At 45.5% G+C, this 26720-nt stretch overlaps 1 protein-coding gene across 3 annotated transcripts; it reads right to left on the bottom strand.

Annotated features, from left to right (window-relative positions):
- Nucleotides 1–2431: 2431 nt before the first annotated feature.
- Nucleotides 2432–23650, bottom strand: CKMT2 (creatine kinase, mitochondrial 2). Of its 3 annotated transcripts, none has more exons than XM_012766820.2 (10): nt 23512–23579; nt 14689–14861; nt 13107–13305; nt 11632–11727; nt 10904–11125; nt 9032–9117; nt 7973–8096; nt 7209–7343; nt 5877–6002; nt 2432–2697 (listed from the first exon to the last, which is right to left on the bottom strand). In XM_012766820.2, exons 2-10 carry the CDS (start codon nt 14838–14840, stop codon nt 2578–2580), a joined length of 1260 nt encoding a protein of 419 aa, XP_012622274.1. In that variant the 5' UTR covers nt 14841–14861; nt 23512–23579; the 3' UTR covers nt 2432–2577. The 3 variants fall into 3 exon arrangements, with proteins under 3 accessions (XP_012622274.1, XP_075864265.1, XP_075864266.1); XM_076008150.1 differs by lacking the exon at nt 23512–23579 and adding an exon at nt 22277–22460; XM_076008151.1 differs by lacking the exons at nt 13107–13305; nt 14689–14861 and having other exon boundaries at nt 23512–23650.
- Between the last annotated feature and the right edge of the window lie 3070 nt (nt 23651–26720).

Raw genomic sequence — 26720 nt, 5'->3', positions numbered from 1 at the left:
CATTGCCAATGTGCTTGTCTTCTTGAAGCAAAATTAAAACTTACCACAACTTTATAAACAGGATCATATCACTCAAATGCTTGGCACTGCTTGAGGAGAAAGGATATTCTTGTATCCAAGTTAAGTGCTGTTACAGAATCTGAAAATTGTTTGAAGTGCTGTCAGAAAAGGATAGTTAACGAATATGGAGGATTTCAAAGAAAAGCAAGGTGGCAGATCAAATGTTTAGGAATACATTGTAGACTTGATTTAAATGACTGTCTTTAGTCACAAATATTTTGTTTTTCAAGGGTAAAGTTGCACAGGAGTACATTCCTGGTAACACACTAAAGGTCAAATAGAATAGATTAAATAAATAAATAAATAGAAAGGTCAAATCAAGAATTTCAAAGATTAAGTACTAAAAATTTGTGAGCAAGCCAATATTGAATGCAAATGTCAGAGTGGTTATTGATGAATTAAAACTAATAGTTACGGGTGAGAAATGAATTAGATAAGAATGCAGTAACAGAAAAGGAGAGAGATGTTATCTGGAATTCTCTCTACTTTAGATATTCAGTTAATTCTTCATGTTGATGTTGCTTAAGATGTTGTAGTATAGATTACAAGGCTTGCTTTCTTATATGAGTAGCCATATATTTTATGCCAATGCTTGTTTTTCAGCTTTTCTTCTAAAAAAATGAAGTATTGGTATATGTGCCTATCTGGTCTTTTTTCAGCTCATTTATGTGTATGTTTCTGTAGCTGTATGAATTTGCCTTCGTTTACCATTTAGTTCATAAGGCTTAAGGAGAGGGACCGTCAGTCCTGTTGGCTTGACCTAAAAGATGCTGTTAAGGGATATTCAGAGATAGATTATTATAATAGTGATTTATTTTTATTTTTTATTCAGCAAATACACAGTACTTAATATGTGTTGAGAACTTCTAAGTGAATTTTTCAAATACTAATTAATTTTATCTTCCCAACAACCCTATGAGACAGTTATAGTCATTGTTCTCATTTCATATAGAGGAAGTGGAGGAACCTAGAGATGAAGTCACTCAGTGTCATATAGCAGGAGAGTTGGGACTTGTACCCCAGCATGTGTCTGTAGAGTCAATGTGCTGACCACGACACCATGGCTTTCTCTCCCCTTTCTCTCTCTGTCTGTCCTGAAGAACATCAGCCACTGTCTGCAGTTGTGATCCCTCCTTTGTCTTCAGGCACTGGTTGGTGGCACAGCCCTTCACCCCCATCCCCTTCGGGGCACTTAGTGTGATATCCTGAATTATATTGGTATGGTTTCCTCTTCTGAATTTCGACCACATACCAATTTGTCACTCAAAAGTTAGAGTAGTGCCCATTAGCACCAACATAATTGTATTCTTTTCAAGCTTTATTTTTCTTACAATAGCAGGAGGGAAGACAAATGCTTACATCATAGCACTGATTTATTTTAGCTCTAGCACTTAACAGTGCTCGCTCACTACAGAATGCAGAACTCGATCTCACTTCTGTTGTTCAAGCTAATGATATTTGTCTTGTGTGTGTGGAGCAGTTTCATAACTTGTTACATAATTGGCTCCCACCTCTGCTGTCATGTCCCTTCAGGTTTCAGACATCACAGGATGGATGGAAAATAACAAGATTCAAGATAAGGATCTGCATGCTGAAGGAAGAATTCAGCTTTCAGACTATACTAAGAACATTTTCAGTATCTCGGACATCACATTTTGAATTGTTTTTGAGAGTCTAAATATACAAATGGACGATGACTAAACCACGTATGACAGCAGAGCTCTCACAGCCTCTAAAGCAACTAGTCCAGGCAGCCAAACCACAACCTATGTAACAATCAGTCCAGAATGGTCAGGACTTGGTCAATGACTGCCAGCCTCCCTAATTTCTGCCCCTGCTTCCAACTCAGAACTAACCACATGCAGCCAAATATGCTTCCCAAAGTAATCCCGTAGGACACCCTACTTCTAGTTAACCTGCCTCCAACTTCCCTGTGGCTGCAACCCCAATCAGAGCCTCACCTGAAGCCCCCTCCTTTCCTTCAGCATAAAGCTTTCCATGCCTCCAAATGCAAATGCAAATGATGGCTGACTCCCTTGCTATAGCAAACTCTGAATAAATAAGTAGCCCGTGTTTGTCTTCATTTGCATAGTCTTTATTTCTACACAAGAAAAATAGTCTCCTCTTGCTGGACTTGCCAGAAAATTGTTTATTATATTAGTTACTCACTTACTAATGGTGTCCATAAAGGATTTGTTAAAGGTTTGACTATATTTAACATCTAGATAATCAGAGGGTTATCTAGATGTGCGTGTAAGTGGTCTAACAAATGTTAATCATTGCCTTAAAATATTTTTGCCTATTTTGTTACTTGTAATTCTATGTGTTTGCTCTTCTTAGTATTATTTAAAAATCAGAGAAACAAACCAAAGATATTTAGGGAGAGTTTTATTGTAAAGATAGGCAAAGGCCTACAATTTTACATTTTTCCAAGTCTACAAAAACTCTCAGAGTAGAGACTTCTTTATGTCTGTCATACCAGCAGACAGATTATTTATAAATTGGGAAAGGGAAAGTTCACTTTCTGCTAAACTGAGGCAGAGGTGGTGGCACCTTAATGTCTTGGCCTCTCTCCAACTTCTTCTCACAATCCACCAGGTAATTGACTCCATCGATGACTATCTGAACAAGCTCAACCTTTGATAGTGAAAAAGATGAATGGTTAATTTGAGTAGAAGACACCTGCAGGGCACTGATCAGCAGGACCAGCACTGGGATAAACGAGAACTTGCCACTTAGATGGACTCTGGAACAATTTCTTCCTTCTCACCATTTCCCTAAGCGGTTGTGGGAGGAGAGTTGTCTGGAGGTCCTTCTCATAGATGGAAGACAGAGATATCACAAGGGTTTCTCTCCATATTTCCTTGATTAAGATGGGATTATTGCCTTGTATGTAAAGCTTTTTTATATTTGAAAAACACTGGTTTGTATCTCAGGCACTTTTTATCCCCATCCATGTCTGCTATAAAATGTCAGTATTTGTTTAGAAGTAAGACACCACAATGACACCCCTCTATTGTTCTTTGGCTTGCGTCTGATTTCTGACCTGCCACTAAGCTACCTATCTGAGCACTATGGTATCTGATCAGATATCATCATTTACACAGTGGGTGTCTTTCTGAAAAATTGCTTAATATCAAATGTTTGGCAACTAAACCATGTTTGCACTGTGCCAAGCAAGTTCATTAATTTAAGGAAACTTTCAAATTATATTAAACTTTCTAAAATTCCTGATTTTTTAAAAATATGTTAGAACTTTGGTTTTCAAATATTTTTTTTTTCTTAAACTAGAGCACATCTAGCTATGATTTGTGTCTGTGGGATCGCCTCCCAAACAAATTACTTGCACTGTTCCTAAGGAGACCCAAACTAAGATAGTAAGCATTAGTTAATTCTGGACAACCCTAAAACACATGATATAACTCATGAATGAGCAGGAAGGATAGAAGGAATCATTGAGTGTTAGACCTTAGGCATGGCAGAGTCTAGTTCCCTCCCCATCTCTTTTTGTGCATTAGGAAACTGAGGTCCTGAGAGAGGGTTGAATCAGAAACCCAGTCACTACTAATTAAGAAAACACATATTTTCTCCTTATCCAATTGGTCCATCCCAGTGTTGGTGAGAGTGTGGTGAGATGGGTCTCTCATTCACTGCCAGTGGGACTGTATCTTGGTAGAAATCTTTTGGTAGAAAATTTGGTCATAAACAGCACCCCCTGATTTTTAACCCAGGATTCCTTTCCTAGAAATATATTCTAACTGAATAAATCAGAGTTGTGATTAAAGTTACATACAGAGAGGGTCAAACAAAATATCAAATAATCAGGAAAACATTAAATAGATAATAGACTATCTTTGTTATGCTGTCATTAAAAATTACGTTTTTGAAGAATATTTAATATTGTGGGGAAATGCTCATGATATACTACATTGGGAAAAAATTGTATTATAATACCAAATATGTATTATAATAACAATATTTTTAGAAGTTTTTTGAATGATTATAAGAAAGAATGGAGGGCAATTTAGAATCATATTCACAATGGTTATCGGGGCTATTGGGCTAAATAAGTGGTGTTTTAAAAAATATTCTTTGGGGGCAGGTGTGGTGGCTCACCCCTGTAATCCTAGCACTCTGGGAGGCCAATGGGGGAGGATCGCTTGAGCTCAGGAGTTCAAGACCAGCCTAAGAAAAAGCGAGACCCCATCTCTTCTAAAAGTAGAAAAATCAGCCAGGCAATGTCGTCCCTGCTACTTGGGAAGCTGAGGCAGAGAAGATCACTTGAGCCCAGGAGTTTGAAGTTGCAATGAGCTATGACAATGCCACTTGCACTCTACTCAGAAGAAAACAAAAAATAAAAATACTCTGGCATTTTTCTAGCTTCTATATTGATTGCCTATTAACTTACAGTTAGACTTAAAATTTTTTAAAGCACTATCTACCTTGCTTTCCAGTAATAAATATCTAGTTAATATTAGACTTCAACAGGGCTAGGCTCCCAGATTTTCTTTATTCACTATACCACACTTATCCAGTCAACTTTAGAAGTTGTATTTATAGCCACTTCTTCCTTAAGTACCTTCCTTACCAGAGCTGGGAGCACACAAGCTGATTTAATTGTTTTGAGTGTTTTCTCGCTTCTTTTTCCTCAGTTTACTGGTAGGAGTGTCAATAGATAGTGAAATATTCAAAAACTAGCAAGGAAAAAGAGAGAGCTTTGATAACCCACAAATTTAATAACCAGCACTGAATTATTAAGTGTTTTGTTATGAGAAGAAGAGGCTTTTAAATTAATGATAGGCATGATATGTTCAATGCGACCATATCCAGATAAGTTGGTATAACTTAGCATGCTCAGTATTTGCTTAGTGTTCAGCTGCATACTCCTGACGTGTGTTTTTATGCCTAATCTAATTCATCACTTCAGGCCTACACATTCTCTATGAATCTTATTCATCTTAGGTATTCATAAAATCTGAAGGATGAGCATAATCACATGGTCTTTTTTTTTTCCCCCTAGAGATAGGGTCTTACTCTGTCACCCAAGCTAATGCTCACTCACTGTAGCCTCAAACTCCTGAGCTCAGGTGATCCTCCTGCCTCAGCCTCCAGAGTAGCTGAGACTACAGGTGCACCACACCCAGCTAATTTTTATTTTTTTATAGAGACAGGGTCTCACTATGTTGCCCAGGCTGGTCTCAAACTGCTGGCCTCAAGTGATCCTCCTGCCTCAGCCTTCCAAAGTGCTCGGATTACAGGAGTGAGCCACTGTGTCTAGCCTGAGCACAATCTTATCTATTCCTAGTGCATACCTTATTTGTCATCTATAGCCCTAAAAATAAAAGGTTAAAAACTATCAAGTATCTAGGAAAGCCAACATGAAGATGATAGTATGTACCTTCATCAAAGGAATTCAGAATCAAGAGAAAATTCTATTTTGCTATCCTCAGAGGGATAGCACACATGTTCTGACTTTCCAGTGATAAATACTGCTGTTCCTTTGGCATAATAGAGCTCTGTCTGCTGAAGATTGCTGGAATAGATCTCAGTGACAGGTTCGTGACAGCTTTCCCACTGTGAATTCCTTTACTTGCCTAAAAATTCTCAGATTACACTATGTTTACCTTTATGCAGGTATTTCCCATGGAACAATAATGCTACAAATGAAAAGCTAACATGACTCAACACTCCATGGGGGAAAAAGAGGTCTTGAATTTTTTGGAAAAAAAAAACAAGACTGTTTAAGCTACTTCTCTATTTCTTCTTTCTCTTATGCTGAGTTGGTCGGATTATGTTAGGAAAGTGAGAGATGTTACCTCTGATCGACCAATTCGATCGATGTTGGAAATATCGTACACGTCTGCCACTGCGGCTGTGTCCACGCCACCTGTGCCACGCTTTTGCAGTCTTAGGTTCTCCAGGATCTTAGAGAAGCGTGGATCCTAGGACAAGGGGCAACGCTTCGTATCACAATAAGCAAAACTGATTCGCCGTCATTGGCACATTCACTTAGAAAAGGCATATAATGAGAGATATTAGCAGTTAACATTTATAAAGCATTTATTTATTATGTACCAGGGCGCTTTATTGGAACTTTTAAGCCTTAGAACAACCCAGTGAAGTAGGTATTGCTTTCACCCCGATTTCAGAGATGAGGAAACTGGGGCTTAGAAGAACTGACTTGCCCAAAGTCACACAGCTGGGAGGTAGCAGAGCAGGAATTGAACCTGGGTAGTCTGACTCCAACCTTTGTTCTTAACTTCTATGCCCTTTTTTTTTTTTTTTGACATCTAGAGGCCAGCTTTCATGTGCTTATTATTCATTTATGTAACAGTTGTCATTGTTATCAATAAAATCATGAATTAAATCACTTCGAGTAATTTTCTTAACATTGACATTTTAAATAACAAAAATTTTCACGATTTTTTTTTTTGGCAGGAAGCACATTTTCTAAAATTGTTTTAAAAATTGTTTTTGATTCACTTGGTGTGCTGTGGCAGAAACTACTAGTAGCCCACCAGAATCTATTTCCTCTTCTTCTAGCGTTGGGCCACTGACTTAAGTTCCCGCTAATGGAATGAACAGAGGTGATGTGTGCCACTTCCAGGCCCAGACTTTAAATCTTAGCATGGACACACCTACATGCTCTCTCCCCTTCCCACCAGCTGGAATATGGGGCCTGACAGTGACAATAGAAATGGGGGCAACTTGGCATCACCTGGAAACTAGTTAGAAATGCAAATTCTTCAAGTGAGGCCCAGCGATCTGTGTTTTAACAAGCCCTCCAGGTGATTCTCATGGAAGCTCAAGTTTGAGAACTACCTGCACTAGGAGAGACAGAGAAAAGAGACGGAAGAAACCTCGGGAGCAGAGCAGAGCTGCCCAGCTACTTATCCTGATTTGTTACTGAAGGGACAATTTAAAGGTCTTATTCCTGAAGCCACCATCCCTTTCTCACAGCCCCTTACCCTTTTATCCTAATACAAAGGCCTTTTGAGGCAAACTTAACCCTTTCTTTTTATTTTTCTATTATAGGCGAGAAAGTAAGGGCTAAGGAAAGGGCAGGGATGGTTTCTCCCTCCACAAAGCAGCCACATGCAAGCTGATCCTGGAGGCACCCGACAGGGCTGCTGCTCACAAAACATTACCTTGCTGAGCTTTGGGATCTTAACGTGGACACCAGCTCGTAATCCTGTTCCGAGGTTCGAAGGGCAGGTCAGAATGTACCCTAGGCGCTCATTCCACATGAACTCCCAGCCTCGTTCTTGGATTAACCGTTCTACCTACAAGTAGAACAACAGTGAGCAAATGGCAGAGTTCTCAAATATCCATTCATTCAGCACACCCCCAACACCAGGGAGAGACATGTGTACCCTATGTTTGGCATGAATGAAATTTAGATGAATTTATAGCACTCCTTTAATGGAAAAGGATATTTCTTCTATCAAAATATTAAAATGATCCAACTAAATTAAATGAACCATGTAAAGCGCTGAACACAGTACCTAGCAAATACTAAGCACTCAATAAATGTTAGTTGGTGGTATTATTATTCATGCCAAGACGGTAAAAGAATATAGGTATTCTCATAAGTCTATGGTCAGGTTTCATCTTATATTGTCTCTATGCTTAGAACAGCCAAGAGCAATATTATAGAAATCAGAAAATAAGTAATGATGTGCAGACTTCCCCAAGCCATTGTGGAATGGGGAGGAAAGCACAGGAGCTTTCTAAAAAGAGAAAGTCAGCTATTTTCTGAAACACACTACCCTGGAAGTTCCACTCCAAAAGAATGCTTTGATCTCTAGAAAAAAAAATTAGCTCTATCTTGAAAGTTACCATCCTGTCTTCCTTCCGGACTGAAAAGTATTTTATTTTAATGAATATTCAGAAACCTCTGATAACATCTTACTTCTTTTAGTCCACGACAGAATCGCTCAAATACTCGTTTCATATTGCCTCCCTTTTCCATGGAGATTACTCTGGTGTGGTCTTCCTCATTTATCCAGATGAGAAATGTCTTATCATAATTATGCCTAATGAAGAGAGAAATGTGGTGTTGAGTGTTAACAGCATCTGTTTCAGCACATGAAAACTCCTATTACCTCTCCAGCTTGACTGCTTTATTTTCACCTTCCTCATTACTTAGATGGCCCTAATCACTTAATTGTGCCTGAACAAGTGCCACAAAATAATATTACTTTGATGGAATGAATAATAAGACTGACTCCAACCCTTAAAGATGTCATATTTTTGCCCCAAAAGAATATAGTACCCTTAGTTCCTCAGACGAGGATGACAATAATTCAACTATGATAACACTTGCTTGGCTTTGACACTAACCAGAGTATTTTGTCTCCTAACATATTAACCAAAATCTTGTGCTTATATAAAAAAAAGCATTTGCCTGCAGCTTAAGATATTTGACATGCACAAGATTTCACGTATGTCTGTCATATAGATCTTGCCTATCTACCCCAACTGAGGAGCTGCTCATTTCAGTTCCTTGAGGTACACTCATACCGTAACCTACTGAGGTAAAGGAGTCAAAGTGGACTGAGGACTGTTGGCCAAGAAAAGATATCTATACACTAGATATCCACTTTTTCTTTTAGGGTTTTTCTTAAATCCTTAATACTTGTTTTTCATTTTTTGTTCCTTTGTTTTAATATCATTCATGAAACAGATTCTCTGTGAGGTCAAATAATGTGAAGCTAATTTTTTCTTAGAAAGGTAGTCTTTTCTCTCATGCATAATTCATGCAAATGAGCCCACATTCCTACACGTCTTAGACACATCACAATACTTAGGTATATATATACATACACATAAACACACACAAAATTTCAAAATAGTCTATCTTCTCCATTTAGCTCAATCCGGGCATGCTATCAACTGCAGTTCACAACAACTTCAGGTTAGGACAAGCAGGCGATCCGAAAGAGCAAATGCAAAAATGCTACATCCATACCAGATTCCTCTGGCATCTGGCCAGTCACGGGCCATCCCAGCACATGTTAGTAAAGGGGACACTGGCTTATCAAACAGAAAGTGGTCCTGTAGGCCAAAAGGGACAAAGCAGAGAGGAGAGACTGATGAGATCAGACATGACTGCAAGTGCCAGGTGACCAAGTTCCAACTCACTTACAATTGCTGAGGTCTGTTAGGCCTCAGCCTTGGCTGCCCACTGTAATAAGCTGGGAGCTTTAAAAAATGCTGATGCCCAGTTCCCATCCCCCAGAGATCCTGCCTTAATTGTTATGGGGTATGGTCTGAGCACTGGGATTTTTAAAAGCTCTTCAGGTGATTCTAGCATGCAGCTAAGGCTGAAAACCACTGGCTTATTCCAGATGGAAATGCTCACTACAGCACTATGGAGTGTGTCTACAACACCAACACACACCCTGTGCAATGGCAGAGTGACAATGAATGAGGGTGCTATCCTGAAAAGTCTCTTCTACACAGCCACCATTCTTTATGTTTCTAGCATTACTGGCTCATTTATTATTATAATTTCTTTCACTGAAAAGTATTAGAGTTGTACAATAATACCCATAAGTAAAAATACATACCATTAATTTAATGCTCACTATATGCCAGGCTCTATGCTATGTGCTTTTAATTTGTTCCTTTAATCCTCACAACAACTCTACAAAGTGTGATTATTTTATTTTGTACGTGAATAAAACTGAGATTCAGAGAGATAAGAAAACCTAATATCACACTGCTGGGAAGTCACAGAGTCTAGATTCAAACCTAGACCTCTATGACTCCCCAAACTGTGCCTTTAACTGCTTCAATATACTATGCCACATATCAGAATCAGGGTCAAAAGACCGATATTTTACTTTCTGTGTATCTACTATCCTCTCTTGCATAGCAATATACATACTGTATTATGAGACATGTAGACAACACAGAATCAGATATGATTATACTGAAGTAAGAAATCAAGAGCTATGGGGAGAGGAGTCCTACAATCCCTAAGAAATGGGACAGATCAGAGATTTGAGCTAGGAGAGGACTGTGAACTTTCACTGCCTGGAAAGCAGCAGGTCCCTTAGGCAGGAAACCAGAGTGGGTACCTGAGGTGCAAGTGGGCTTGTTCTGTAATGGGGCAGGGGACTGGTTGGCCCGATGGCCACAGAGACCAGGAGATTGAGGCCCACAGACCACCTAACTGGCCTGTCTGGTTTGGAAATGGAACACATATTATGGCATTTGCATCTTCTGAAATGATAGAATTTTGTTTCTGCTTTTCTTTGGAGTTTAAAGTTTTAACTAAAACACCATCCAGTTTTAGCTGTGCTAAGGGGAAAATAAGTAAGGGACTTGGGTTTTGTCTGCCCTAGTGCCAAAGAGAAGCCATGGAGGACAGACACAGTGGAGGCAGCAGGAATCAGCTCAGAGTGTCAGGGTAGGCCTTGCACGTGGAACTTCCCTTCTAGATTTTTCTAGCTTCCAGGATGTTCTTTGGGTGGGGCAGTGGAGACTATCTGCCAGACAGGATGTCCACACCTAACTGTTCCCATTTATCAACAAGCAAGGGGACCCTCCATTCATGCCCACCCCATGTCCCCAGTCCACCAACTCCACACTGGAGTCTCCTATGCAGATGCTATCCATACAGTATATCCATGGTTTAACAAGTACAATTTAAAGCCTCATCTTCCTCCCTTATATTGAACAGGCAGAAGCCCCAGACTTGGCCCAGCCCTTGGCAGAGCCCCAGGGGCAGAACCCACTAAGTTCCAGCCAGGACGGGGGCTGGAGCTGAGCTGGAGGAGGAGGAGGCCTTGCTCTCGGTCCAGCCCCTCCCCTGGCAGCCCCACCGGCCACTCACGTCGATGAGCCGTTGCTGGTCCTGCTCTGTCATCTCCGACAGCTTGTAGTAGCGGCCGGCCAGGTCCCCCTTGAGGCCCTCCAGGGCGGTGATGGCCACGTTCTCCACCTCCCTCCGCTCGGCGCGGCTGCAGGCGGGCGGCAGGCTCAGGCCGCGGATGCTGCGGCCCGTGCGCACCCGGGACGACAGCACGTAGCGCTCGTCGAACTGCCCGTGGGTGACCTGCCGAGCAGAGCGTGGGGTCACTGCGGGCCCGCCACAGCCACAGTGGGTGCCGATCCTCCGGCCCGCACTTTGCCCGGGGACCCTCAGGCCCTGTGCACGACTGCACAGCCTGCATGTTGGACGTAGTCGGGAATCCTTGGGGCAGGGGCCTTAGGTAAGTAAAGGGCAGAGCTGTTTTCTACAACGCAGTCTGGGGGCCTTTACCCTCACTAGGTGGTTTGGGATGCAAAAAGGAGTTGCTGTAGGAAAGGTTTAAAGTTTCCAGTGACCAGCTCTACCCTAATGGTATTTATTAAGGAAAGCAAACACTTTGGGATCTTCCTAACCTTCTTTGTGGCCCTCAAGGAAGTAGGCTGTACCCCAGGCAGTTCCAGAGTTTTCAAGGGGCCTCGGGCTCAGGGCCGGGAGCCCGGCTCTCCAGTTCTCCTCGCCGGGGCTCTGGAGCACTGGAAGGCAGAGAGGGAGGCTGGAGCCTAAAGGGAGAGAGGGAGGCTGGCGCCTACCTTGGATGCGTCCAGATCGGTCGGGTGCTTCATCACTCTGGGGTCATAGCCGTTGTGCCTCAGTTTGATGACGGGGTCAAAAAGGTCAGCAAACACCTGCGGGAGGGAAGATACTTCTGTTTCCTATTTAATTGGTTCACCTGCTGTTAAAAGCTCTTTCCAGTCACTCGTCCCTTTTTATCTTATGGGCCAAGTCAATGCCCTCCTCTGAAATTCTCAGTGCTGCCATGCAGGAAATGGGTGTGAGAATGGATTGGTGGATAATAATAACAACAAACTTCCACCAAAGAAAACCTTTTAGAGGAATCTTGCCCCTTGAGAGAGGGCAGAGCCACTGAACTCTGTCACCTTAACCTCATCCCCGGTTGATTCTGCCAAGCTCACTGCCATCAGGCTAAGAAAATCTTGTGGTTAAGAATTTGAGGGGTTTCCTACAAGTTTTTGCTTTTGTGGGATAAAAGAAGCTGCCCTATCAGCAGTTTTGTTCTCAAAAGAGGAGGTCAGATTCTAAAGTTTAAGTGACATTAACTTCATGGAAAACCCGGCTGCACCAGAAGAAAAGCACATAGCAGCAGGTAGGGCAAAGCAGGGACCTCTCACCCTGTGAGGACCTTTCCTTTCCTAGCCTAAAGGGTCTTGTGCAAAATCTATTCTAAAAACAAAACAAAACAACTTCAGGGATATCCTTTATAAATGAATGTGAAGAGAAGTTGTAACAGAGCACCCTGCAGTGTTTGGGAGTTGTGGGAAGTGGGGAGGGAGCCAGGTCTTGTTTGGTCCCAAACCAGATCCAGAGCTGTATAGAAATGAGCTGCCAGTCTTGTTTATTGAAAATTACTCCCTCCCTTCTCCCAATGGCTACCTTCCCAGGGAACTGCCTTCGGCTCCCTGCACAAAGAGGGGGGACGTGAGGGAGGAGGGCTGCATGATGGAGAGGCTGCTCTGCAGAGAGGGGTGCATGGTGGTTGAACTCTGCTAGCACCAAACCATCTCATGCTTCTACACCAAGGATGAGGATGCTGAGATCATGGCATTTGTCCAGGAGACTTGGTGAGTTTGGTAGTCTGGGCTCCAGTGGCTGTCCAATCAGTAACAGGAAGAGAATTCCTAAAGTAAAGGCACACTGAACCCTCTTCCCAACCCACACCCAATAAAGCTCAGCCACAAATGCACCTGCTCCTAACGTCTTATTGGTGAATACATAACATTAGATTTTTTTTTTCTATGCCAACTTATCCCTTTGACAGGCTCAGAGAGCTCTCTCATGCAACTCATTCCTCCACGGGGAGCAATAACAGGGCGGTAGCAAAAGAAGCCTTGTCCCTGGGAAGCTGTAGACCTCATTGTTCCAGAAAGCATTCCAGATGGTTCCGCTGGAGCTGGCTTCCGCAGAGAAGAGGACTCTGGGACTGTGCACTTCAACATCCCAGCACCCCCACCCCGCACTGCGGAACCAACAGCTGGTGTAGTTTTACCTCATAGGACTCCTCGTCCCCAGCCACCATGCCCACGGTCTTTATGAAGGGGTGGCCAGGGTTGTCCACTCCCGTCTGGATGCACTGGTCCAGGGTGTAGCCGTTTGGCGTCACCTTGTTGCGGAGCTTGGCGTAGATGGCAGGGGTGAGGCACTCGGCCATGCAGTTGTTGTGCTTGCGCAGGTCAGGGTAGTCGGCGCTGTGCGGGGAGCAGAGGGGCGTTCAGCCACAGCCCCGGCGTGGTGGGGGGCTGGGTCTCTGCCCATCCTTCCACCCGGCTCTCTTCAGTCAGCGCACACGGGACACTGGCTAGAGCTGCCTGGGAGTCCTAACTTAAGTGAGCCAGGCTTGGGAAAAGTAGTCGCGGTGAGCTGCCCGAGAAAGGGACGTGGCCCTGCCTAAGGCCCCCAGGATGCTTGCTGTGAGGCCTGCAGACTGTGGCTCACGGATAGAGTCGACAGGGTGAACATAATTAGAGAATCGATTGAGATCCTATGCAGACTTCTTCCCCGCCACCCCGCAACCCAGAAGCTCTGGTAAAACTTTAAGGAGAGCCATATTTTGGTCCTTTAGGTCATCAGTGCAGAGGCTAGAAACCCTGCGGGTGGAACTACTTTGAAATTCATGTATTTCTCTGTCCTTTGTCGGTAACTCGAGCGCTCCACCAGAGGGGCTTTGTCTGCCTTTTTGAGAACAGTGCCTGACTATTGAAACAGGCATTCAGTAAAAATCCGTTGGGATAATAAAAATATCAAATGGAGTGCTGTCTTATCCTGGAGTATGCATTGGTGGAAGAATAGGGGACTCGGGATCACCACAGGCTCAAACACAAGTGATCACACCTCAGGAATTCCTGAGGTACGTGAGGTTGCCAGTGATACCCTCAGACATCCTTGTTTCCACAAGAGACAGTAAGGGTCTCTGAGAAACACCTCAGAGTTTTCCTTGTCTCTCGCGTGCACACCTGCCAGTATGGAACCCTGGATGTTGGCGCGCCACTCAGACTCTGCTGCGCCCGTGGTGTCTCATCCATGGCAAGCTTCCAAGGGCTGAGAAAATATGTCTGTTTTCGTCCCTTCATGCCACTCCTCCACTTCTCATCTGCACTGTCCTTTAAAGCTGATACTTAAAATCAGTACGATGACAATGACATTGCATTTTCCCAAAGGTGGTAGAGCAGTGGGAGAGACATGGGTCTGGAATCAGGGGGGGCCTAGATTTGCATATGGCTGCATCAGCTTCGTCAGCTTGAGCACTACTTAATTTTTCTAAGCCTCCATTTCATAACAAAAGGATGCTAAGATGAATAACAGATACGCCATGTAAAGTGCTTGGCATACATAAAAGTGCCCAACAAATGTTAACTATCACTATTATTACCGTTCGACTGGACTGCAAGCTCTGGGCAGGAATGATGATGCCACACTTCCTTGTATTTGCCCCGGGTTGTGGGGCTTAATGAGTCTCAACTTGACTTAGTCATCCTCAGAGGCAAAAGAAGGATGCTTGCTGACAGTTTCCAGCAGGGGAAAGCATGTCTCTGGCTGGCATTGGAAGTTATGTTAAAGCCAAGAGGCCTTACCTGGGGGGAAATAGCTTGTGCTGGTCCCGGGACTCAGCACACACCTTCTGCCGGTTCAGCAGGTACCCGGTGGTCAGGGCCCCGGTGCCCATGGTAGCAAACAGCAGAGAAGCATTGCGGCCAGTTAGCAACTTAGAGAAGGTACTGGCCATCCTTGCCTCTTGGGTGAGTGTCTGGAAAGCAAAGAAACTGCTTAGATAGTTTTAAAGGACGGCCCTGAACCACAGCATAGAGATCAACAAACGAGAAAGGGAACTATAGCTCCTCTTTTGGTGTGTTTTGTTTTTCTATTTCTTCCTCTTTTTTTTGTTTTTGTTTTTTCTTCATACTGCTTGGGAAAGTTTGGGTAGTTAGACATTGTTAATGTCTAAACTGCCTGAAATAGATGCCATTTCTCCAGTAATATGATATAAAAAAATAAACAAAAACAGTGAATTTCTACTTCCAGCTGTTTGATAGATCAGGTGATCCTTTGGACTCTGCCACCGTACAACAACTGGACCCTGAATAGGATGGATTTCTGGGCTTCTAAGAGGTACAGGAAATCTCTGAGGACTACTCTCCCACTCCTCTCACCCAAAATGAGCTCTGTATCAAAGCTCAGAGTAATAAGTTAGGGGTTTGGGTTACCTTGAGGGTGGATACCCACCTGAGCACTAAGGTTAGGGTATCAGCAATGAGGGGGGGGCTGAGTCTGAGACTACCCCATTGAACAAAGACCTTTGAAAGTGGCTTAAGTGATCCTAAGTCAGCAGATTTCCTCAGATTAACCCTGGATTCCTACAGATTGAGATTAACTAACAAACTGCCAGTCAAAGATCACTAAACACATAAGGAAGTACAGTGAATTAAAGTCAACAGAAGAAATAGATTTAGAACTCCAATGACTGAAGATACTGAAGTTGTCAGACAAGAATATAAATTAGCTCTAGATAGAGAGTGTTTAAAGAACTAAGTATTGGAATCATATTTATGAGCAAGCAACAAGAGACTATTAAGAATGACCAAGCTGCCAGGCACGATGGCTCATGCCCGTAATCCCAGCAATTTGGGATGCTGAAGTAGGAAGGAGAAGCAAGTGAGGCCAGGAGTTTTAGAGTAGCCTGGGCAACATAGAGAGACTCTGTCTCTACAAAAAATTAAAAAATTAACAGGACATGGTGGCTCATGCCTGTAGTCCCAGCTACTCTGGAGGCTGAGGCAGGAGGATTGCCTGAGCCCAGGAATGCAAGGCTGCAGTGAGCTATGATTATGCCACTGCACTCCAGCTTGGGTGACAGAGTGAGACCCTGTCTTAAAACAAAAAACAAAATAGAAACCAAGCAGACTTAAAAGAGAACCAAATTGAACTACTGGATATGACACAACTGAATATAGAATAAATGAACTGGAAAATTTATCTTAGCAAATTACTCAGAATGTAGCACAAAGAAATATGAAAATGGAAAATATGAGCTACAAGAGACTTGATGGATAGAATGTGAAAGTCAAATACACACCTAACTGAAATCCCAGAGAGAGGAAATAGAGAAAACGGAGAAGTCATAAAGGATGAGGAGTGGCTGCGAATTTTCCAGAACTGGTGAAAGACAAGAATCCATGACTCAAGAGGCCCAACATCACCATCACCCAAGAAAACTAAAAAGAAATTAACACCTAGATGAGTAATAGTGAAACTGTAGGATATCAGTGACAAAGAAAACACGGCTCATCTACGAAGAAATGACATCGGCTGATTTTTCAAAAATGAGGCCAGAGAAATAATACTTTGGGAAGCAATAATTATAAACATACAATTAGAGATCTAGTCTAGCCATCTTTCAAAAATGAAGAGTTAGAAAAATGCAGATAAAGAAAAAAATCAATAACAAATGAACTACTAAGTATATATTTGAGAAAGAAAGGTGATGACAGCAGAAGGACATCCTGAAATGCAGATGATGGATTAAAATGTGTAAATCTAAATAAGTATTTATAGAATTATCAACAAGTGGTGAAAATCAGGATAAGCACACCCATACAGATACCTGCAGAAGGGCAAATGAGCCCCACAGCGTCACCAAGCAGGGAGCTATATAGCATGGGTCTTTGAGTGGAGAACAAAAAAGCAGATAGCGATCAGTACTCAGAGACTCATTTGGTCTCCATGGTGCCTAAATAAGGAAAGTATGGATTTCCCTAACATTTGGAAGGCTCCCAGGATGCAGCTGGAAGATACTCCAAGCTCAGCTGAATCAATTGCTTCAAAAAACTTGGGTTGATGTTTATGGTGGCGGATGAAAACCTGGGCCACCCAGTAAAGGAAAAACTCCTCCTGATAAGGTAAATCATCACCTGGAAGTCTCTACTAAACTTCAGTGTTTCAACTAAGAGCATCAAAGACCTTGAAAACATTTAAGAGGTTATTTTTCTACGTTAGTCCAGGAAGTCAGATTATTAGACCATTTTTTTTTTTCTGCGCTAATGTCTGCAAACTACTCTTTCAATCGTGACGATAGCAGGTAGTACCAAAAACAGACAAGATGAAAATGGTCATTTTTTGACGTTGTCCTGAGGACTTGTAATGACCCAATATTAATCTCATCACATATACTTCTTTGTCCCCTATTAGGTTGTAGCAGTATCCTTCTAAGAATAGGCGAGGGCTCTTCAAAGAGTTGCACCAATGCTTCCTGGCTCTTCTTGTGTGTGGCAGCAACACTAACATACATCCTTTGGGCTGTCTCCTCTGCTGACACACCTTCAAATCCACTTCCTTAGCAGAGAGGCAATGCTGTCACTCTGAGGTTTACTGTAGAACTCGCCAAAGTAAAAGAAGCTTTGCCCAAATTCTTTCCAGGCAATATGTGCCCAATAGTAATCCAGGAAGGACCTGGTCTCCCTAAGCAAACAGGAAGTGCATTCGTTTCTGAGGCTGACCCAAATGTCTTGATCTTTATTTTTCTTTCCTTAAATTGCCTCTGCACTGATACGTGTCCATACTCGAGTCTGTTTGAGAAGATAAATCTTAAGAGGCAGAGTCAGAAGAAAGGGGAGGGAATGGTCTCCATGTATAGCCCAAAGACAACTGGTAGTCTTCAAAGGTCTTCCTTCTTGTGAAGGTGATGTGGGGTTGGGTGTCTATCTCAAAATATAAATGTTTGAGATGTCATCATATCCATATTTTAGTTTCTGGAAATAATATTCATCTACTTCTAAGGGTTCCAGTATTGGGTGTGGTGGCTCATGACTGTAATCCTAGCACTCTGGGAGGCTGAGGCAAGAGGATAGCTTGAGCTTAGGAATTCAAGAACAGCCTGAGCAAGATTGAGACCCAGTCTCTACTAAAAATTTCACTATTAAGGTCCCAACTGATAAACTTGGGTGTGAGATTGAAACAAGGGTCTTGTACAGGCTGGTGATCTGGGAATGGCTGTTCCATGCTCTCCAAGGCCCCAGAGCCAGGCTCGCAATGAAACCACTTTCCCTCATGACTAAGCTAAATCTCTATTGCATGTTAAAGTTGGTCTTTAAAAAGCTGCACAGGCAGAAAGTTGCTTTTCCCTGTTACCTGGCAGGCCCCAAGTATTACATAAGCCTTATCTGTGGCTCAGGCCACTGCTCCGAAGAGGCTTGATTGGTTATTTGCACACATGATAACATGTGGCATAAATAAGTAAAGTTGGGAAGATGCTTATATGTCAGAGGTAATCTGTGCCCACCAACAGTCAGTATTTGGCTTTGCCCAGTTTCCAAACATGGTTTTATAAGTCAGTATATCTTGCAAAACCACTGGGACAAAAAGAAATCTGAGGCTCACTTATGAAGCTTTTAACATTTTTTTGGTTCCCCCCATTCCCTGAGCATTATCATAACTTACTGGACTGTTCTGTTCAGAGATCCCTGGGGAAGGGAGATGAGGGCACCCAAGCAGCTGTGGTGTTTATCCTTGGGATAAAAGCTTCAGCATCCAGACACCCTCACTGTGAGCTCCACTCCTGTAGCCAGAGGGGTTTGCAAACGGCAGCAGCATCTCACATACATCTTACAGAAAGCACATATCTGCTTCCCCAAATGTTTCTCTTTAGAGATGTGCTTTGCTGGCTGATCCAGCCTCCCCTTTGGTATGCGGGGAGCAGTTAGGACCCTGGCAGGTGCTGGCCCACCAGGCCTCTTCTCCCGGGGAACCCAGCTGCTGGACATGGAGAGGCTGGGGCAGCTGGTCTCTAACCCTCTCTGCCACCCGCATTCCTTCCCACCACCCCTCAGCCCTCTGATCGGCCCTGTTCTCTGGCCTCACCCCGCCCCCACCCCACTGTGCCCACTCAGTTGGCACCTGCTCTTTCACAAGGATCCCAGGAAGCCTCAGGTCAGTTCAGCTTCCAACCCCAGCAGGAAGCATGGAATTCATTCCTCAGTGAGTCTTCACTGAGAGCCTACCCAGTGCAGGCACTGTGCAAGGTGGTATGAGAGTAAGCAAAAGAAACACAGTCCCCTTTTTGGGGGGCTTCTAATTTACTTTGGGAGATGGTCAAGAAAACAAATAAGCAAAGTCATGATAGGTGGGGATGAGTCAAAGAAGGACATACACAGGGTGTGCCAACTCCTTTCAAAGTCTCCATGAGACCTAGAGTGAGGCCTGGCCCTGCGGCCTCCCATTTCTGCCCAGCTCCACCACGGACACTGCTGCGAAAAGTGGTGATGTCGTACCCTAAGCCCCTCCTCGTGTTCTTTTCAACTTCCAGAGAAGCTCACATGAAGCTGCTCTCGGGCCTTCAATGTATGTCTTACCCAAACAAGCAATAGTTTCCCTAGAAGGAGGAAAAGAGGGAGGAGTGGAAGCCTACTGTGCCAGGCACCCTGTATGCTGTTGCCCCATTTTGTAGAGGAAGACAGATACTCCTCTGTGAAGTCAAATGACATGCCTAGAGCCACACGCTAGTGAGTGACAGAGATGCATTTCGAGCGCACACCGATGTGACTGTGCGCTGCTGTCAAAGCCTACGGCAGCTGTACATTGTGAAAAAGCTTCCCAAGCACAGGCGACTGCCAAGCCCAGCCGGGTCTGGGAACCGTGCGTGTTACCGCCTGAGCCTCGGCAGCTCCCTCTCTACCATGGGCGCGACGAGACCTCTCCCAGGTGTGTTGGGGGGATGAAGGCACAGGTTGCAGTAGGCATCGGATAAATATGAGTCCCCTCCCCTAACGGCCCTGGGGCTATGGGATCGCCGTCATCCCCTCCCCAGGCCACAGCTGACCATCCCAGCCAGCACTCGTCTTCCCCTTCCCCTGCATGCTTTTCAATTTTAGCTTACGCTTTTACCATTTAAAGTGTTTCATTTGATTTACTTTGTCATTTCTCTGAGGACAAGACTTTATTTGAGAAGGCGCCTATCACATACTTTCAGATCTGCTGATCAGCCTCTGAAAACCAACCACAAAATGGATTTGACCACTTGCCCCCTCCCCAGCCCCAGTTCTTCTTCCAAGCCCCACCCCTGCAACGTGTCTCCAGTGACTTTCTGGCTTCACCAGCAGGCCCCCCCACTTTCCCACCTTTGACCTTTGCTTGGGTGTTTCCTTCTACCTGGAATATCCTTTCCATCCTTGCACGCTGAGTCAAAACTTCCTGTCTTTTTTTTTAACTAACATTTATTGAGCCCCTATCATGAGTTCCACATCATTCTAGGGGCCTTACAAACATTACCTTCAGTCTTTGCAACAGTCCTGCCAAGTAGGCATTATCGTGTGGGTGGGGAAACTGAGGCTCGAGAGAAGTGAAGTGACCTGCTCCAGGTCTCCATGCCAGTACGTTGGTAGAGCTGGGATTCGAACCCAGGCTTGTCTTTAGCCCTGGATTTGGGTTCCTTGTGGACCCCAACACCTCACATGCTTCCCTGCACTGACCAGCAATTGGAGGGAAACCCTGCCTTGCTGCTTAGGACTTGTGGAGCCACCGGCCACTTCACTCAGTTAATCCCCAAGATAGCAGCTCCTAGGCACAGGATTGTCACCTGAGAGCATATGACTCCTCCCAGAGTCCCAGAATATTACCAGCCTGTTCTCCTTCCGTGTCCTTCCCTGCTGAAGTAGCACGCCTGCCAGGGATATTTCTGCCCGCTCCACTCTGACGCTAGGTGCCCAGTGTGCCTGCCAAGCCATGCAGGGGTGCTGGGCCAGCTGGCATCTCTCTCAGGCTTTCTCTCTTCTTCCCTCCTTTCTTGTCCTTTTACACACGTGGGGATTTCAGAAGGTGAGGAGAAAGGTAGTATCTAGTTCCACCCCATAGAAGCTATCTGCCTCAGTTTCCCTTCCCTGGAACACCTCTATGGCTCCTGATTTGAAAAGCATTGCTCACAGCATCTGGGCTAAAATCAGGCAGAACACCTGGGCTTCAAGCCAGGAAGATTTTGTGGTAAGAGCCCTGACAGAGCCAAAGGCAACAATATCCCGTTTGCTCTTACGCTACCTTCTCTATTCAAATACAAGCACAACCACATCAAGCTGCACTCTCTCTCTGTCCCAGGCAGGCATACGGGGAGTCTGGGCCCTGGTCTAAAGGTCTTTCCTGGCCCCGTGACATTCTGGAATGTGGAGGCCTCAGGTTCTGTCACTGCCTCAAGCCTCAGCCTCCTGGTTGTCCTGAGCACCTGGGTGGGGACCGCATGTGCTTTTCTGCTGCCTCAGAGTTATTTCTGGGCCAGCTGTTCATGGCATCCGTGTGTCTGAGCTCCCCGGCCAGAAGGCAGGTGGAAAGCCGGGGGGAGGACCACGTGTCAGCTTTCCACCCAGAGAGTCACCCCAAAACAGAGGACGTCCTTGGGGTTGAAGCAGCTCCACAGAACTCTCAGAACAAATTCCCAGGACGCCAGTCTCCTAGGCCAGTAGCGAATGGCTGTCCCCTCCCTGTTCTATGAGAGCAAAGGGTTCACGTCACCTCAAGACCACTGGGCACACCGTCAAACTTAATGGGCACCCCTGGGCATCTCTGTGATACTCAGCAAGTAGACAGGCATAGGCAGGAGACGTTTAGATTCCTGCCCTATTACAGGCCTTTCCTAGGCCCCCTTGTGATGAAGATGGGGCCAGACTTGTCTCTCAAAGGTATTAATAATAAATTGTTGTCAAGAAAATAGGAAACTAGGAGCTGTCTAGTCATTTAAACTGCTGTGAAGGAGTAGGTTGCCCTCTTCCCTGCCCAAGGGAAGGAGTCTCTGAGGCTTCTCAGGCAGAGGTGGCTGTGACCCTCAGCAGTCACCTTCAGGCCTGGCTCCCTGTGGGATCCTTGGCTCCGTGGGCAGGAACCCCCAAAATGCCCGACGCAGGCGCTGCATGGTTTCCTCTGGGGAGACAGTGCCTCCTGCCCTAGGCTGTGGCAGACATGGAGACCCAGGGCCTCTGAGCAGGGGGCAAACTCTATTTCAGGATCAGTCCCCCTCTTGCCTCTGAAAGCCCTAGACTCCCCTTTCCATACCCTACCTCCCAGCCCAGTTTCCAGAACCTTCCTCAGCTGCCCTGTTAGGAGAGGTGACCTGGCGGATGGCCCATTCTCTAAGACTGTGGTTTGATGTGGAGCCAGAAGAGTCCATGGGGTGCATGTGGCACTCACGTGCTTTGCTGGGACAGTGCGTTGACCCGCAGACTGACTGAGAAGTCTGAGGTCTTTGGGAAAGGCAGTGCCGGAAGTGAAGTGCTCAGCAGTGGAGTACGGCCCAGTCCTCTAGCAGGGCCCGCCCGTCAGGAAGGCCTCTTGCCACGTTCTGGTGGTGGCCGCATTCTCCTCCCTGACAGGAGCCAGAGAACGGACCAAGGATGTGAGTTCAGAAACAGACAAGGTGTGAGGGCCACAGACGGGAAAAGCAAGCACCTTCTAGAAAGGGCAAGCTCCAGTTTAGCTTGTGCTTGCCTGAGGGCACTAACTGCCACCCCCCTGATTGCAGCGGACACAGTGAGGGTCACAGAGCCTGGCAATGCTTCCCAGATGTCTGAAGGGCAACACTGAGGATACCAATGCGTTTTGGTCTGTTTGGCAAATGTCACTCTCTGGTCATTCAAAACATTTGAAGGCAGAGATGCCACCCATGCAAGAATAGGACTGGTATAAGCTATGAGAGCCAAGCAACCAAGTTATTATAGCAAAGAACAGGCCTTTGCCATGGATGAAACACACTGAGGCCAATTCTGCAGCTTTTTTTTTTTTGACCTCCAGTGGAGATGGGGGACAGTTACTTGGCCCATTACCTATGTATTAGTGATTTCAAAAATGAATCTCTAGCAATAATATTCACCAGTTTAAACTGGGTCCAGCTATTTGAGCTTACTAGTAATTAGCTCCTTTTGAGGGCCTTAACATTTTAATTTTCTAGTCCGTTCATTCCAAGTCACTATTTGCACCTCTTTTGATGTTGCCGAGGAAAAACATCCCCAGAAATGAGTGGATGAGGCCCTGCATATTGCAAGAGAAAGACATTTAAAGTTTAAACTTGTCCCAAAGTTAGTGTCAACATTCAGCATTTAGATTTCTTTTTTCCATCAAGAAAAGTGCCTGATTCACTGTCAAAAAGAAGGTCTGCAAGCAGGGTGCTCATGTTTCTGGCGTCTTGGGCTAAGCTGTCCCCACCTGGGTGCAAGGACGAGTGGGGAGCTTCATCCAAGGGCGGACACTCTGCTGGCTTCTTTATTGAGTCACCATTACTTCCTCACACGCCTGCAGTGCCCGTGGTTCCTGTCCTATACATGCTCCCCATCTGCAGCCCTGTGTCCACTCCTCCAGGGCCCCTCACGGTGGCTCTAGAAGTGCCTCCCCCTTGTAGGAATAAAGCAGAATTTCCCAGACTCACTGACCTTGAAGCTGGAGTGTCCCACGTCCTGCTGCACGCACACAGCCAAGAAGTATAACGGCAGCTGGCAGGGCCGGGCCTTGAAAAGACTCCCGGGCTGGGCGGCGCCTGAGGGTGTCGGCCAATCCCGGCCCAGACTCCAGGACGCACTTGCTCCCCGAGCCGTGCCCTTGAACGGGGGCCACTGGCTCTTCTGCACTGGGCCCTGGCTCTTTCTAGCACCTGCTCTTTCTCTGAAGCGTTCCCTTCCCCCTTGAGGAGCAAAGGCAGAGGCCTGATTCCCTGAGCCCGCCTTGAGGCTGCCTCTCCAGGGCTCTGAGAAGGGCTCTTGGGACTGCAGCTGGCCTGGCCGAGTGCCCCGCCGGGCAGGACGGGTCTCAGAACGGAAGGGCTGGCAGGGGAAGCTGCACACCTGTTGGGGGAGTCGTTTCTCCCTCCTCTCAGGTGTACCCTCCTTGAGGCCCCAGTTAGCTCTGGAGAATGAACCCTGCAAGCTGAGGTCCAAGAGGAGAAAACTGTCTAAATCCGCCTCTCTCCAGCAGCTGACCAGGCCCCGAGCCAAGGGCTGGAGTGACCTCCTTCCAACATGTTGTCTAGGGCCTGGATCCAGGTGCAGAAGCAATCATGTCTCTGTTCAGCCATCAGGCCATCTGAAGTAGATGGCACATCTCGCTTTCTGTCCGCACCAGCTTAATCTACCGCCCAGAAGGCCTGGCAGGCCACAGCCCTGCTTAAAAATAGCCCTGCCTGGGCCATCCTCCACCAACCAGGAAGGCTGCCTGTGAACAGCAGTGACCTGCCAGGATCTTGGACAGCAGTCCTGCCATTGCAAGGAAGCCTGCTATGGTGTCTGGTGATGGTCACGTACTCGGCTTCTGTGGCCGCATGGACATCACCAGCTGAGTCCTTCCTCTTCCTTCTCAGGGCCCAGCGCATGCTCAGAGGGGTGGAAGGAGCTGGGAGTGGATCCCCAGGAATAAGCTTCTACCCAGCAGGGTTCTCTGTCAGAGTTTCTCATTCTTTTAAACGTGACTCATAGCAAAAATATCTATTTTGCCTTTGCATGGGTAAAAGGCTTGGGTGAGCATGTGAAGGGGCTTTCTTGGGGCTGGGAGGTTCTTGGTGTGGGGGTAGCTATACGGCGTACACACCTGTGAAAATTCCTCAAGCTGTACACTTGATTCAAGCACTTCACTGCATGTTGGTTATACCTCAGTTAATATACAGACGGCCACCATGTCAACTTTATGATGGTGCAAAAGCAATATGTATTTAGGAGAAACTGTTCTTCAAATTTTGAATTTTTCCCAGGCTAGCAATATGTGGAACGAAACTCTCTTGGGGTGCTGGGCAGGGCCAGGGAGCCACAGCTCCCCCTTGGCCACACGATCGCCAGGGTGCACAACTGACACTCTACGGTGTCCGGCATTGCTGGGTTGTGACGTTTGGTAGGTTAGGGGTATTCAATGCATTTTCCACCTATGATATTTTCCACTTAGGATGACCCCATTGTAAGTCAAGGAGCATTTGTATGTGCTATCGTTAGCTCACACTGAGTCAAAACTTTTACAAAGTATTACTTACCCATTACACATGTGATATACTCAGGTATTTTTCTAAGTTCTTCTATGTTCTTTTCCTAAAATGACTGAAGATCAGGGCCAACCACACTGATTTCATGTTCTCTCAGCAGGGCCTTGGTTGCCCCCAGCCCCCGACTGCTGGCTCCCTCTGGTGGGACAGTCAGTGAGCTGGAGGCCGGTGGGGCTGAAGGCTGCTCAGGAGACTGGGCTCCATGGGTTGGGGTGGGGTGGGATGGGACACGGGGCCGTCTAGGCCTATTTCTTCTCAAAATAGCTCTTTTGCACACACACTTGTTTCAGGTCAGTTACAGCATCAACTGGAATAATCACAGTGACCCTGAAGTTGTCCAGCTCCAGGATCCAGAAAACTATGAGACTTTTGAAGAGGGTGGAAGCACAGATTTGAAGATTGGCAGTTACAGTGAAAAACCTCTCTTCCTTCTATCCCCCCAGTTTTTAATGGACATTTAGAGCCACCTCCACACACCCTACTCCAGCACTCATATTTTACGGTGTAAACTGATGTGATGAGCAAGGTCAGAAGAGAAGTTGGGACGTTGTTGAGAAGAGAGGGTGCCATTCTTCTTTGGCGACCTGGTCTTCTTCAAGCTTATTACAAAGGTGGTGTGATGGGGATGGAACCCCTACGAGTGGCTCCCAGCAAACTCCAGATTTCAGAAATCCTCAAACGCCATCCCTGCCACATGCTATCTGTTCCTTTCTCATTGTTGCCAATTCCCTTCAAAGCTCAGGGGCTCTAGCCACACCCGTGTAGCCAGGTAGTTGGCTCTTACCACAGAGACAAGAACAGAAGTGAAGATGACAGCTGCCATATCACTTGTTTTTCTTAAAAATAATCTCTGTCTTGGGCTTATTCTCTTTTGAGTTCCTGAGTCCAGCTGGAGCGTGGCTGCAGCAGGACCTGGACTTGTCCTTGCAGGCCAGGACAATGCCATGTGGGATGGCCAAGCCACAAGATGAAGGAGCCCCACCAGCCTGCAATCTTCTTTTCAGAAGTGGAAAAGGAAGCTACTTGGGCAGGAGGGACCCCTCTCCTCTATTCACTCTTGTGTTCAACAGCTGTATCACAAGTCCTTCAGCACTAAACATTAGGACAACTTCATCTACTTGGCAAAAGATAAACTATCTTCCTATATCAATATATTAGTTCACATAACCTTTGCAGTAATTGTATGGGGTAGATATGAGTCTTATTTGATAGATGAGAACAGAGGCCAGGAGCCCATCCTAGGTTAGACTTAGTGACTGCTGGGCCAGCACCGCCCCCCATCCCCCCAGTGGCTTCTCTTATCTCCATAGCCTGTTTAAGAGCGTTGAGCTGCCATAGGATGGACTGAGCTGCTCTGGGGAGTAGTGAGTTCTCCGTGTCTGGAGGTAGTCAAATGTGGGCTGCAGATGTCTCAGGAAAGATCTAAGCACTGAAAAGAAAGTGTCACTAGTTGGTCATTCATATCTTTTTGGAGGTCTCCCAAATTACCTGCTACATAGGCTTCTTCTAAATGGTTTTTTCACTCTGAACTTTAGAAGTAAAAGAATACCGGAAGGAGCTCATTGATAAGAAGAGGACAATGTAGAAAACTCAGAAAAGAATTAAATGAAGAAACCAATG

The sequence above is a fragment of the Microcebus murinus genome, chromosome 11 (assembly GCF_040939455.1).
Source record: "Microcebus murinus isolate Inina chromosome 11, M.murinus_Inina_mat1.0, whole genome shotgun sequence".
In the NCBI taxonomy this organism is placed as follows: Eukaryota; Metazoa; Chordata; class Mammalia; order Primates; family Cheirogaleidae; genus Microcebus; species Microcebus murinus.
Note: the sequence above shows the minus strand (reverse complement) of the source record. Positions and strands in the feature narration are given on the sequence as shown.

Bases quoted from the DNA above. Each gene is read 5' to 3' on its own strand.
- CKMT2 (XM_012766820.2), bottom strand. From the start codon at position 14,840: ATGGCCAGTACCTTCTCTAAGTTGCTAACTGGCCGCAATGCTTCTCTG. The intron at 6,003-7,208 runs GTAATGTTTTGT...CCCTTGTCCTAG, and splicing joins AGATCCCAAAGCTCAGCAAG to GATCCACGCTTCTCTAAGAT. The intron at 2,698-5,876 runs GTAACATCTCTC...TCACTATCAAAG, and splicing joins ATCGAATTGGTCGATCAGAG to GTTGAGCTTGTTCAGATAGT.